This window comes from Hypomesus transpacificus, unplaced genomic scaffold (genome assembly GCF_021917145.1).
Source record: "Hypomesus transpacificus isolate Combined female unplaced genomic scaffold, fHypTra1 scaffold_61, whole genome shotgun sequence".
Taxonomy (NCBI): Eukaryota; Metazoa; Chordata; class Actinopteri; order Osmeriformes; family Osmeridae; genus Hypomesus; species Hypomesus transpacificus.
Genome location: NW_025814034.1, coordinates 647417 through 662331, shown reverse-complemented (window position 1 = coordinate 662331; position 14915 = coordinate 647417). Strand labels below are relative to the sequence as shown.

Genomic DNA, 14915 nt, shown 5'->3' with positions numbered 1-14915 from the left:
GGTGATGGTGTAGGTGGGGCTGGACCATGGGTGATGGTGTAGGTGACGTAGGTTTTGTACTGGAATGTTTTACCCTTACACATTAGACAGGCAGCCACAATACCTGTTTTTAAATTTCTTCTTAAGACCACCTCTATGCTTTGGCCTTTGAAAACTGATATGAAATTTGTGTCTGGTTATATTGATGGTATTGGATCTTTGTATGATGTGTTACTGTTTTTTGTATTTTGTATTGTGTGAGACGTGTTGAGTCTTTGTATTTTAGGGCTTTTATTATTTTATTGTTTTACTGTACAGGACTTTGTGTTTCACCTTGAATTTTAAAGTGCTTTATAATAAATGTTGCTTGCTTGCTTGCTTGCTTGATGATGCGTAACAATAAATAACACACAGTTAGCACAAAAGCAGAAGTTCAAAAGTGCAAAATGCTGGTTCTTGATGGAGATGATGACAGATTCTTGGTCTCTACAGTTCCTCTTTGGACTGGGATCTGAGAAAAAAGCCAAAATTAGTCAAGTTAAAACTGTGACACACATACACATAAACACACACACAAACACACACTAACAAACAGAGTAGAAAATAACACTATTTGAATCTTTAATTTGAACAAACACTTTCTCAAACACAAACTCGAAGTCCACCCTCCCCCCATATATACGTACCGTTCATGTTCCTCAGGATGAAAACTGTGATCTGAAACACCCAGTATACAAACAGTCACTATTCTGGTGAAAAGATATGTTCACATGTCTGGGTCTCCACAGATTAATACTGAATAACAATAGCCAGGTAACAACCAATGAAAAAATACACAGAACCTCACCATGAACATGGATCTCTGTCTCCCTGATCTGGTTGAGTCTCTGCAGATGAACCCTGCAGGTGAACCTGTTGGTGTCTGTCTTCTGTACAGTCACTCTGCTTGTCACAGTGTAGCGTTGGTGAGGGCCGGGGTCAGGGAGTCTGTCTGTCTGTGTGACATCAGCAGGGAGGAGGCGTCCCTCACTGTCCCTCCACTCCAGCTCAGGTTCAGCAGGCCAGCCTCCAGACTCACACTGGAGAACCACCTTACCATCTTTGGCTCCCAGGATGGTGATAGATACCTTCACTACTGAGACAGACAGACAGACAGACAGACAGACAGACAGACAGACAGACAGACAGACATACATACAGACAGACAGGCATATGACCATCAGAGACATCAGGAACTCTTCAACAGCTTTTAGGCACATTAGCATCTTCTCTATTTGATCTAACTTACCAACACTGAGCTGGATGACAGTCTTGTTAACCTTGCCGTCCTTAACAACAAGGCAGGTGTAGCTCCCCTCATCCTCCAGCCTCACATAGAAGAGTTTCAGGGAGACGTTGCCCCTGACCAGTTCATCTTCAAACAGCATCATCCTGTATTTATAAGATGGATTTATGTACTTAGGTAAGTTACGACCATCCCTGTATAAATGTACATATTCAGGTTCCATGTCAGGTCTGGTCCACTCCACTGTCAGGTTCTCTGTATCTATGGGAGGTTCCAGGGAACACGGCAGGATGACATCATCACCAGCTACAGCAACGATGGGGTCAGGTGAACCAATCAGCTGAGACTCTCCTGGAAGAACAGGGAAGAACAGACACAAAGACAGAATCCATCTGGGTCTTAGACACTTAGAAAACTAGTTTTTCACTTACAGTACATGGTAGTTAACATATAACCTTCATGTACAGTACATGGTAGTTAACATATAACCTTCATCTCCAGTACATGGTAGTTAACATATAACCTTCATCTCCAGTACATGGTAGTTAACATATAACCTTCATCTCCAGTACATGGTAGTTAACATGTAACCTTCATCTCCAGTACATGGTAGTTAACATGTAACCTTCATCTACAGTACATGGTAGTTAACATGTAACCTTCATCTCCAGTGTATAGTAACCCACTCCTCCCTGCCACACATCCCTAGTCTGACAGGTAAACTATGAACTGTGTTTTCAGCAACATGTGTTTTGTCATCACAGGTGTGTTTCTGCATCTTGATGGTAAACAGACTCACCAGCAGGAGAGCCTCCAGGGATGAGGAGCACCAGGAGACACAGTAGAACCAGCATCACTCTGGAGACACACAGTTATACTGTTTATATAGACTGTTACACACACAATTATACTGTTTTATATTAGCTGTTAGACACACAGTTATACTGTTTATATAGACTGTTACACACACAATTATACTGCTTCATATTGACTGTTAGACACACAATTATACTGCTTCATATTGACTGTTAGACACAAAATTATACTGCTTTATATTGACTGTTAGACACACAATTATACTGCTTTATATTAGCTGTTAGACACACAATTATACTGTTTTATATTAGCTGTTAGACACACAGTTAAACTGTTTATATAGACTGTTACACACACAATTATACTGTTTTATATTAGCTGTTAGACACACAGTTATACTGTTTATATAGACTGTTACACACACAATTATACTGTTTTATATTAGCTGTTAGACACACAGTTAAACTGTTTATATAGACTGTTACACACACAATTATACTGTTTTATATTAGCTGTTAGACACACAGTTATACTGTTTATATAGACTGTTACACACACAATTATACTGTTTTATATTAGCTGTTAGACACACAATTATACTGCTTCATACTGACTGTTAGACACAAAATTATACTGCTTTATATTGACTGTTAGACACACAATTATACTGCTTTATATTGACTACAGACACACAATTATACTGCTTTATATTGACTACAGACACTAAATTATACTGTTTTATATTGATTACAGACACACAATTATACTGTTTTATATTGACTACAGACACAAAATTATACTGTTTTATATTGACTGTTATACACACTTGAAAAATGATCCAAAAGGACGTCACTTTAATTTATCATGCAAATCAATTACTTTCCAACATAAACAACATTGTACTGACCTTTATAAAACTCTGGTTTCACCATCAGCCAGTTCAAAATCGCTACAACATTCAGCATCTCTCTGTCTCTCTCTGTTTCTCTCTGTCTCTCTCTCTGTCTCTGTCTCTCTCTCTCTGTCTCTCTCTCTGTCTGTGTCTCTCTCTGTCTCTCTGTCTCTCTCTCTGTCTGTCTCTCTCTCTGTCTCTTTCTGTCTCTCTCTGTCTCTCTGTCTCTCTCTGTCTCTCTCTCTCTCTCTGTCTCTCTGTCTCTCTCTGTCTCTCTCTCTGTCTGTCTGTCAGTCTCCCTCTCTCTCTTCCAACATCAAAAACATTGTACTGACCTTTATAAAACTCTGCTTTCACCATCATCCTCCTCTCTGTGCTCTATCCGGTTCTGTGTGTGTCTGACAGTAATGCTGACAGTCTGATCACCTGTAGGGCTACCTCACCTGGTCCCAACCTTGAAGACTCCTCCCCTTCCTGTTGGTGTCATTACTCTTCACGGAACATTCAGCACATATTGGAACGTGTCCCCCACATTCCAAACACCCACATTCTTCTGTTAGGACCAGTTGATCCTGTTTGCAGTCTCATTACTGGGACTTACTTGAGTAATGATGCATGAATGTCATACCTAGCAACCAGTATAGCAACCAGGACAGTGTCCCGCCAGCATGCGTAGCTATCTCAGGAATTCAAGGTCGGCATAGCGACGGACCTTGAATGGGAGTGGCATTGTGACGTCAGGTAGGACGTGTGGTGGCTTCTGGTCCACGAGGAGACGGGAGTCTGGTGTGCCTGTTCTTTCTTCATATCTTATCATAGATACACACAGTGGGCCTTCCGCGGTTGAAGGCCTGGCATAAGCATAAACATTAGTCATTCTTATACTCTTTACACAAGACATTCCTTTAACCGTACATTGGTAGACATGGCCTATGTGGCTTATTCCTGCTATCTCTTCCTCTTGCCTGCATCAGTTCATCAGCTGTTCTCTCCTTATCAGTCATAACAGTCTATAGTCCATGTTTCGTCTGTCTGTGCTTAGTTTATCTGTGTGACTTTTCTATTCTCGTCTCCTATATCGGATGTTCCCTATGTCGGTCCCTGTATCCTAGGTCAGTCTATCCGTCAATCCCTGTTTCCTAGGTCAGACGATTCCTTCTTGGTGTACCCTAGGTCCCTTGGTTCTAACCTTTGGTCAGTGACAGTTCATCTTACATAACTAAGATCTTGTTATGTTCTGTGTCTTGTTCTTTAGGTCCATGCTGGTTTACCTGAGGTAACCCTTCAGTTCTTAGTCAGCGAGGTCATTTTAGGATTATTTAGACAGTTCATAGCTAGTTCACGTCCGGACAAACAACTAGTTCAGTAATGGTAGTCTCATACAGTTTTCGGCCACAACACACAGTTTTTGGCACCCGGACAGTTTTTGGCATGACAGCACCATACCAGCAGTGTCCTGTCTACTCCACTAGGGGGCAGTGGTGGGCTGTTTGGCAACCTAGTGGCTCTGTGGTTTTGTATGTGTGAGACTGTGTGTGTGGGTGTGTACATGTGTGTGTGTGTGCCCTTTGACTTCCCCGAGGGCCTGCCAGGTTTAATCAACTCAGAGACTACATCAGATCTGTATGTACCTGGATCAGGTCCTGTATGTACCTGGGTCAGATCCTGTATCTACCTGGGTCAGGTCCTGTATGTACCTGGGTCAGGTCCTGTATGTACCTGGGTCAGATCCTGTATCTACCTGGGTCAGGTCCTGTATGTACCTGGGTCAGATCCTGTATGTACCTGGGTCAGGTCCTGTATGTACCTGGGTCAGGTCCTGTATCTACCTGGGTCAGGTCCTGTATGTACCTGGGTCAGATCCTGTATGTACCTGGGTCAGATCCTGTATCTACCTGGGTCAGGTCCTGTATGTACCTGGGTCAGATCCTGTATGTACCTGGATCAGGTCCTGTATGTACCTGGGTCAGATCCTGTATGTACCTGGGTCAGATCCTGTATCTACCTGGGTCAGATCCTGTATGTACCTGGGTCAGGTCCTGTATGTACCTGGGTCAGATCCTGTATCTACCTGGGTTTGATCCTGTATGTACCTGGGTCAGATCCTGTATGTACCTGGGTCAGGTCCTGTATCTACCTGGGTCAGGTCCTGCATCTACCTGGGTCAGATCCTGTATCTACCTGGGTCAGGTCCTGTATGTACCTGGGTCAGATCCTGTATGTACCTGGGTCAGATCCTGTATCTACCTGGTCCAGAACCTGTATGTACCTGGGTCTGAGAACATGACTGGACTCACAGGTCTCCAGGGGTTCAATGGATATTAAATGTTTTAGTGAGTTATCAGTTGGTCTCTATGACAACTGGCAGCTGCCACCTAGTGTCTGAAACAGGAACTACACACATACTTCTTCACAGCAAGACCTTTTATTAGGTCACCACTCTACAGGTGATGCTACAGGTGGTGCTACAGCAAGTAAACAAGCAGGAAGACACGACCAGACAAAATAAGCTGATATTAAATCAACAACAAGACAGGTTAAAGTTATTACAGGTACAGTCTCCAACAGGCCTCTTCATCAGTGACACATTTACTACTCTGTAAACAACAACAGGCCTGTTCATCAGGGATATGTTTACTAGTCTGCAAACAACAGCCACAATGACAACACACGTCCGGGTCACTACAGCTGAAAGCTGTTCAGGTCACAGTTCCAGTTAGAAAGTCCATCCTTGTCTTGGCTGTTAGATGTCATCTTACTGGCTGGCGTGTCTGTGAGTGGACAAGTAGAGAGGCTCTTTCCCACAGTTCTGATCAGCAGAAACACAGCGCTTCACCTCAAACTGACACACAGGGGTTGTTTGTTCCAGCAGGCGGTCAAACGGCAGAGTTTCGATGAGCTACTTTGTGCGTCAGTTCCAACCTCTGCCTTGCAGTAAAGAGCAGTTTGCATGCCAGCAGAGTGCTAGGACAGAGAGAGCGGTCTACCGCAGCTAAACGAGAGCATTCTTCCACATCTACAAATAACCCTGCTTTTGATCAGTACACCCTCTGTTCTGAACAAGATGGTCTTAAAGGTGAGGGGCACAGGTTGGGGGGCCTGTAGACAGAGGCTGAGAAGTAGAGAAGGTGGTTAACCACGTCTGAAAAACTCCCTTTGAAAACATGTACTGAGAGGTGTGTGTGTCTGTGGTGTGTTGCTGTTCATGTGTGTGTGTGTGTAGTGTATTGCTATGTGCATGTGCAACATCTCAATCTTTCCCCTCTATCCCAGAACCTCAGCCTAGCAAACGCAACTCCTGAGCTAAGAGTTCTGATTGGTCATACTGGTCCAGAGGGGGGGAGGGGGGGGGGGGGTATGGTGGTGGTGCTAAAGAGCATAGATACTGTATATATAAAAGCTAGATGTGAACTTTTGAGTAACCATAACTTGCTCAATTTTCAACCGATTTTTAAACGGTTTGGTGTGTTATCAACGACAGATGTCGTTAAGCCACTGCATGCTTATATTCTATAAAAAATTAAAAAATAAATTATTCATAAGTATGCAGTGGCATAACGACATCTCTGACATTGATAACAAACCAAACCGTTTAAAAATCGGTTGAAAATTGAGCAAGTTATGGTAATTTAAAAAGTACATGTAGCACCAACACAATGTTATGGGTGAGCGAGTTGACTGTTGCAAGATGGCCGCCATGTGCGGACGTTTTAGACTCCGCCGTAAGACATGTAGCCTTTATATATATCTATGGTACAGAGTGTGTGTGGGGAGGGGTTGGGGGTGGGTGCTGGTTCAGGGGAGGTTCAGTTTGGTACCTGCAGCTCAGCCTGGTCTCACTGAGGAGTAGATGACACCAGGTTCTGGGGGGAGGGGCTTCTCTGTAACACACACACACATACACACACACACACACACACACACATAAACACACTACATACAACTATCTGCATACATGTATCCACACCTCCAGTTGATCAGAAATCTTCCTCCTAATTCCCACAATGCCCCTGGTCTGTAGGCCCCACCCACCTCTCTTCTTCTGTGGTGTTTGGTGTCTGAGGTTGATGTCAGAGTAGGTCACGTCACCACTGGCTCCTGCTGAACCTGACACAGGACAGAGATCAACTGGACTGGGAGGATATGTGTGTGTGTGTGTGTGTGTGTGTGTGTGTGTGTGTGTGTGTGTGTGTGTGTGTGTGTGTGTGAGTGTGTTTGTGTGTGAATGTGTGTGTTTGTGTGTGTCTCACCAGTGTCTGTCCTCACTGCTGAGTAGACAGACTCTGCTGCTGGAGGGGGTCTCTCTGAGGAACATCAACACTGGTCAGATCTCTACCTCTCTCTACCTCTCTCTCTCCTGTGTGTGTCTACCTCTCTCTACCTCTCTGTCTCCTGTGTGTGTCTACCTCTCTCTACCTCTCTCTCTCCTCCTGCTGGGTTCTGGATCCTGTCTGAGTCTGACGTCAGCGTAGGTCACATCTCTGGGAGCAGCTCCCTCCCCACCACTTAGAGGAACACACACACACACCAGCATATATACACACACACCACACACAGACACACCAGCATATATACACACACCGGCATATATACACACACACACACACACACCACACACACACCAGCATATATACACACACACCACACACACACACCAGCATATACACACACACCAGCATATATACACACACACACACCACACACACACCACACACACCACACACCACACCACACCACACACACACACCAGCATATACACACACACACACCACACACACACACCAGCGTATACACACACAAACACAGAGAGCAGAAAGTCCTGTTAACGTCTGTTTTAAAGAGTCTCTTGTTTACATTTACATTTAGCCATTTTGCAGACGCTCTTATCCAGAGTGACTTACAGTAAATACAGGGACATTCCCCCCGAGGCAAGTAGGGTGAAGTGCCTTACCCAAGGACACCTGCACGGCAACCTTCTGATTAATAGCGCGATTCCCTAACCACTCAGTTATCTGACTCTTGTTTATACACTGTCTTAATGAACAGCAGAGTCTTACCTTTACGTCTCTTCCAGAGGAGCAGCACCACCAGCAGAGAGACCAGAGAGACAGAGAGACCAGCCACCAGCAGAGAGACCACCACAGGAAGGGAGGGGGAGGTGGGAAGGAGAGAGGGGGAGGGAGGAAGGGAAGGGAGGGCTTGAAGATGGAAATATCAACCATCAGATGTATTTAAAACATTGACAAGCAAACCAAAAAAAGAAAATGATCTCAATGATAATCGCATTATTATTCAGCCAACAGTTTCAAACATTCATCCAGTGAAATCATATTTTAAAAGAAAATCTCACCTCTCACAGCCAGCCAGCTCTCTGGAGATCCTCCCAGCTCAGAGTTCCTGCACTTGTACAACCCTGCATCAGATGTAGACACAGCAGGGATGGTCATCTCTCCTGCAGCCTCAGTCCTGACCAGAGATCCATCCTTGTAGAAGGCAGCTGTGAGGTTAGAGGGAGGTGTCTGGCATCTACAGCGTAGAGTCACAGCTTGTCCCTGGTTCACAGGGAGGACAGGACTCTCCAGGATCACAGCTCCATCTACAACAAAAGAGACAGATTCAAATGATCTTGAATCCAATTAAACAACAGTGATTTATTCAGACCATGTGAACGTACCATGTACTGTGATGTTGACAGCATGGCTGTGTTCTCCTGAGCCAGACTCACACAAGTACACTCCACTGTCTGATGGGGTCACACCACTGATGATGCAGGAAGAGCCTTCTAACCTCCCCCAGCGTGGTGCTCCACACTCTAAAAGCTCTCTGGCTGTGGTGTTCCTCCTCACCCTCCCTCCAGCAGAGCTCCCCTGATCCTCACAGATCAGGAAGACAGACTCATACCTGAAGAACTGAGATTTGCTGGGACTGATCCTCAGGGAGACTGTAGGAGAGAGAGAGAGAGAGAGAGAGAGAGAGAGAGAGAGACAGAGAGAGAGACAGAGAGAGACAGAGACAGAGAGAGAGAGAGAGAGAGAGAGAGAGAGAGAAGGGGAGCTCACAGCTGTCAAATATATGTTACATTAAAAACAACTTTCAACCTGAATTGAAAAACACTGTCAGCTAGGTAGAGCGCTGTAGAACAGTAGAATCAGGATAGAACAGTAGAAACAAGATGGAACAGCAAGCAAGCAAAATTTATTCATAAAGCACTTTGAAATCCAGGGTGAAACACAAAGTGCTGTACAGTAAAACAATAAAAGAATACATAAAAAGCCCTAAAACAGGCTCACACGTCTCATACAAATACAGAAACAGTAACACATTATACAAAGATCCAATACCATCAATATAACCAGACACAACTTTCATTTCAGTTTTCAAAAGCCAAAGCATAGAGGTGGGTCTTAAGAAGAGACTTAAAACAGGTAGTGAGGCTGCCTGTCCAATGTATAAGGGTTAAACATTCCACAGTTTAGGAGCCGCTACTGCAAAAGCACGATCCCCTTTTAGCTTGTACTTTGCTTTGGGCACACTTAGGAGCAGTTAATCGGCTGACCTGAGAGAACGGGTGGGTCTATAGGGATGTAACAGCTCAAAGATGTACAGGGGGGCTAGGCCATAGGGAGCCAGTGGAGTGAAGATAAAATGGGGGAAATGTGCCAGTAATTACGTGTTCCAGTTAAAAGACGTGCAGCAGCGTTTTGCACCAACTGGAGATGAGCGATAGAGGACCCACTGACCCCCACATACAATACATTACAATAATCCAGTCTAGTAGTGACAAAGGCGTAAATTACTGTCTCAAAATGCTGCTTAGACAGGAACAGTAGGACCAGGATAGAACAGTAGGACCAGGATAGAACAGTAGAACCAGGATAGAACAGTAGAACCAGGATAGAACAGTAGAACAGTACTCACAGCAGCAGACAGGTGAGAGGATGGAACATTAGAACCAGGATAGAACAGTAGAACCAGGATAGAACAGTAGGACCAGGATAGAACAGTAGAACCAGGATAAAAATGTAGAAGCAGGATAGAACAGTAGAACAGTACTCACAGCAGCAGACAGGTGAGAGGATGGAACATTAGAACCAGGATAGAACAGTAGAACCAGGATAGAACAGTAGGACCAGGATAGAACAGTAGAACCAGGATAGAACAGTAGAAGCAGGATAGAACAGTAGAACAGTACTCACAGCAGCAGACAGGTGAGAGGATGGAACATTAGAACCAGGATAGAACAGTAGAACCAGGATAGAACAGTAGGACCAGGATAGAACAGTAGAACCAGGATAGAACAGTAGAAGCAGGATAGAACAGTAGAACAGTACTCACAGCAGCAAACAGGTGAGAGGATGGAACATTAGAACCAGGATAGAACAGTAGGACCAGGATAGAACAGTAGAACCAGGATAGAACAGTAGAAGCAGGATAGAACAGTAGAACCAGGATAGAACAGTAGAAGCAGTATAGAACAGTAGAAGCAGGATAGAACAGTAGAACCAGGATAGAACAGTAGAAGCAGGATAGAACAGTAGAACAGTACTCACAGCAGCAGACAGGTGAGAGGATAGAACAGTAGAACCAGGATAGAACAGTAGAACCAGGATAGAACAGTAGAAGCAGGATAGAACAGTAGAACAGTACTCACAGCAGCAGACAGGTGAGAGGATGGAACATTAGAACCAGGATAGAACAGTAGAACCAGGATAGAACAGTAGGACCAGGATAGAACAGTAGAACCAGGATAAAAATGTAGAAGCAGGATAGAACAGTAGAACAGTACTCACAGCAGCAGACAGGTGAGAGGATGGAACATTAGAACCAGGATAGAACAGTAGAACCAGGATAGAACAGTAGGACCAGGATAGAACAGTAGAACCAGGATAGAACAGTAGAAGCAGGATAGAACAGTAGAACAGTACTCACAGCAGCAGACAGGTGAGAGGATGGAACATTAGAACCAGGATAGAACAGTAGAACCAGGATAGAACAGTAGGACCAGGATAGAACAGTAGAACCAGGATAGAACAGTAGAAGCAGGATAGAACAGTAGAACAGTACTCACAGCAGCAGACAGGTGAGAGGATGGAACATTAGAACCAGGATAGAACAGTAGGACCAGGATAGAACAGTAGAACCAGGATAGAACAGTAGAAGCAGGATAGAACAGTAGAACCAGGATAGAACAGTAGAAGCAGTATAGAACAGTAGAAGCAGGATAGAACAGTAGAACCAGGATAGAACAGTAGAAGCAGGATAGAACAGTAGAACAGTACTCACAGCAGCAGACAGGTGAGAGGATAGAACAGTAGAACCAGGATAGAACAGTAGAACCAGGATAGAACAGTAGAAGCAGGATAGAACAGTAGAACAGTACTCACAGCAGCAGACAGGTGAGAGGATGGAACAGTAGAACCAGGATAGAACAGTAGAACCAGGATAGAACAGTAGGACCAGGATAGAACAGTAGAACCAGGATAGAACAGTAGAAGCAGGATAGAACAGTAGAACAGTACTCACAGCAGCAGACAGGTGAGAGGATGGAACATTAGAACCAGGATAGAACAGTAGGACCAGGATAGAACAGTAGAACCAGGATAGAACAGTAGAAGCAGGATAGAACAGTAGAACCAGGATAGAACAGTAGAACCAGGATAGAACAGTAGAAGCAGGATAGAACATAAGAACCAGGATAGAACAGTAGAAGCAGGATAGAACAGTAGAAGCAGGATAGAACAGTAGAACCAGGATAGAACAGTAGAAGCAGGATAGAACAGTAGAACAGTACTCACAGCAGCAGACAGGTGAGAGGATAGAACAGTAGAAGCAGGATAGAACAGTAGAACCAGGATAGAACAGTAGAAGCAGGATAGAACAGTAGAAGCAGGATAGAACAGTAGAAGCAGGATAGAACAGTAGAACCAGGATAGAACAGTAGAAGCAGGATAGAACAGTAGAAGCAGGATAGAACAGTAGAACAGTACTCACAGCAGCAGACAGGTGAGAGGATAGAACAGTAGAACCAGGATAGAACAGTAGAAGCAGGATAGAACAGTAGAAGCAGGATAGAACAGTAGAAGCAGGATAGAACAGTAGAACAGTACTCACAGGAGCAGACAGATGAGAGGATAGAACAGTAGAACCAGGATAGAACAGTAGAACCAGGATAGAACAGTAGAAGCAGGATAGAACAGTAGAACCAGGATAGAACAGTAGAACCAGGATAGAACAGTAGGACCAGGATAGAACAGTAGAACCAGGATAGAACAGTAGAAGCAGGATAGAACAGTAGAACAGTACTCACAGCAGCAGACAGGTGAGAGGATGGAACATTAGAACCAGGATAGAACAGTAGAACCAGGATAGAACAGTAGGACCAGGATAGAACAGTAGAACCAGGATAGAACAGTAGAAGCAGGATAGAACAGTAGAACAGTACTCACAGCAGCAGACAGGTGAGAGGATGGAACATTAGAACCAGGATAGAACAGTAGGACCAGGATAGAACAGTAGAACCAGGATAGAACAGTAGAAGCAGGATAGAACAGTAGAACCAGGATAGAACAGTAGAAGCAGGATAGAACAGTAGAACCAGGATAGAACAGTAGAAGCAGGATAGAACAGTAGAAGCAGGATAGAACAGTAGAACCAGGATAGAACAGTAGAAGCAGGATAGAACAGTAGAACAGTACTCACAGCAGCAGACAGGTGAGAGGATAGAACAGTAGAACCAGGATAGAACAGTAGAACCAGGATAGAACAGTAGAAGCAGGATAGAACAGTAGAACAGTACTCACAGCAGCAGACAGGTGAGAGGATGGAACATTAGAACCAGGATAGAACAGTAGAACCAGGATAGAACAGTAGGACCAGGATAGAACAGTAGAACCAGGATAGAACAGTAGAAGCAGGATAGAACAGTAGAACAGTACTCACAGCAGCAGACAGGTGAGAGGATGGAACATTAGAACCAGGATAGAACAGTAGGACCAGGATAGAACAGTAGAACCAGGATAGAACAGTAGAAGCAGGATAGAACAGTAGAACCAGGATAGAACAGTAGAACCAGGATAGAACAGTAGAAGCAGGATAGAACAGTAGAACCAGGATAGAACAGTAGAACCAGGATAGAACAGTAGAAGCAGGATAGAACAGTAGAACCAGGATAGAACAGTAGAAGCAGGATAGAACAGTAGAAGCAGGATAGAACAGTAGAACAGTACTCACAGCAGCAGACAGGTGAGAGGATAGAACAGTAGAACCAGGATAGAACAGTAGAACCAGGATAGAACAGTAGAAGCAGGATAGAACAGTAGAACCAGGATAGAACAGTAGAAGCAGGATAGAACAGTAGAAGCAGGATAGAACAGTAGAACAGTACTCACAGCAGCAGACAGGTGAGAGGATAGAACAGTAGAACCAGGATAGAACAGTAGAACCAGGATAGAACAGTAGAAGCAGGATAGAACAGTAGAACCAGGATAGAACAGTAGAACCAGGATAGAACAGTAGAAGCAGGATAGAACAGTAGAACAGTACTCACAGCAGCAGACAGGTGAGAGGATAGAACAGTAGAACCAGGATAGAACAGTAGAAGCAGGATAGAACAGTAGAAGCAGGATAGAACAGTAGAACCAGGATAGAACAGTAGAAGCAGGATAGAACAGTAGAACCAGGATAGAACAGTAGAAGCAGGATAGAACAGTAGAACCAGGATAGAACAGTAGAACAGTACTCACAGCAGCAGACAGGTGAGAGGATAGAACAGTAGAACCAGGATAGAACAGTAGAAGCAGGATAGAACAGTAGAAGCAGGATAGAACAGTAGAAGCAGGATAGAACAGTAGAACAGTACTCACAGCAGCAGACAGGTGAGAGGATAGAACAGTAGAACCAGGATAGAACAGTAGAAGCAGGATAGAACAGTAGAAGCAGGATAGAACAGTAGAACCAGGATAGAACAGTAGAAGCAGGATAGAACAGTAGAAGCAGGATAGAACAGTAGAACAGTACTCACAGCAGCAGACAGGTGAGAGGATAGAACAGTAGAACCAGGATAGAACAGTAGAACCAGGATAGAACAGTATAAGCAGGATAGAACAGTAGAAGCAGGATAGAACAGTAGAACCAGGATAGAACAGTAGAAGCAGGATAGAACAGTAGAACCAGGATAGAACAGTAGAACAGTACTCACAGCAGCAGACAGGTGAGAGGATAGAACAGTAGAACCAGGATAGAACAGTAGAAGCAGGATAGAACAGTAGAAGCAGGATAGAACAGTAGAAGCAGGATAGAACAGTAGAAGCAGAATAGAACAGTAGAAGCAGGATAGAACAGTAGAACCAGGATAGAACAGTAGAAGCAGGATAGAACAGTAGAAGCAGGATAGAACAGTAGAACCAGGATAGAACAGTAGAAGCAGGATAGAACAGTAGAACCAGGATAGAACAGTAGAACAGTACTCACAGCAGCAGACAGGTGAGAGGATAGAACAGTAGAACCAGGATAGAACAGTAGAAGCAGGATAGAACAGTAGAAGCAGGATAGAACAGTAGAAGCAGGATAGAACAGTAGAACCAGGATAGAACAGTAGAAGCAGGATAGAACAGTAGAACCAGGATAGAACAGTAGAAGCAGGATAGAACAGTAGAACAGTACTCACAGCAGCAGACAGGTGAGAGGATGGAGCAGTAGACACAGAGCATGAAGCAGAGTGGTGTGAACTCCATCCTGTCTGGCTGCTGACTGACTGACTAACCAGCAGGGGGGCTGATACCATCATACACACACACACACTGTCTAACCAGCAGGGGGGCAGATACCATCATACACACACACACACTGTCTAACCAGCAGGGGGGCAGATACCATCATACACACACACACACTGTCTAACCAGCAGGGGGGTGGATACCATGATACACACACACACACTGTCTA

At 44.4% G+C, this 14915-nt stretch overlaps 2 protein-coding genes across 7 annotated transcripts in view; both read right to left on the bottom strand.

Annotated features, from left to right (window-relative positions):
* Positions 1-3586, bottom strand: part of LOC124465945 (butyrophilin subfamily 1 member A1-like) — a 4339-nt gene extending 753 nt beyond the window's left edge. The window contains exons 1-6 of one of the 5 annotated variants that reach the window (XM_047017632.1): positions 3416-3586; positions 2064-2122; positions 1268-1615; positions 827-1111; positions 666-696; positions 1-490 (exon numbers count right to left, since the gene is read on the bottom strand). The exon at positions 1-490 is cut by the window's left edge and continues 753 nt beyond it. In XM_047017632.1, coding sequence (XP_046873588.1) covers positions 466-490; positions 666-696; positions 827-1111; positions 1268-1615; positions 2064-2122; positions 3416-3459 — 792 coding nt within the window. In that variant the 5' untranslated portion in view covers positions 3460-3586 and the 3' untranslated portion in view covers positions 1-465. The other 4 variants (XM_047017631.1, XM_047017633.1, XM_047017635.1 and 1 more) reach the window with 4 other exon arrangements.
* A 1807-nt stretch (positions 3587-5393) lies between these two features.
* On the bottom strand, positions 5394-14741 carry LOC124465937 (basement membrane-specific heparan sulfate proteoglycan core protein-like). 2 transcript variants are annotated; one of them, XM_047017610.1, is made up of 8 exons: positions 14638-14741; positions 8698-8913; positions 8323-8568; positions 8030-8170; positions 7223-7276; positions 7005-7079; positions 6791-6853; positions 5394-6084 (listed from the first exon to the last, which is right to left on the bottom strand). In XM_047017610.1, exons 1-7 carry the CDS (start codon positions 14702-14704, stop codon positions 6798-6800), a joined length of 855 nt encoding a protein of 284 aa, XP_046873566.1. In that variant the 5' UTR covers positions 14705-14741; the 3' UTR covers positions 5394-6084; positions 6791-6797. The 2 variants fall into 2 exon arrangements, with proteins under 2 accessions (XP_046873566.1, XP_046873565.1); XM_047017609.1 differs by having other exon boundaries at positions 8647-8913; positions 14638-14738.
* Positions 14742-14915: the final 174 nt, after the last annotated feature.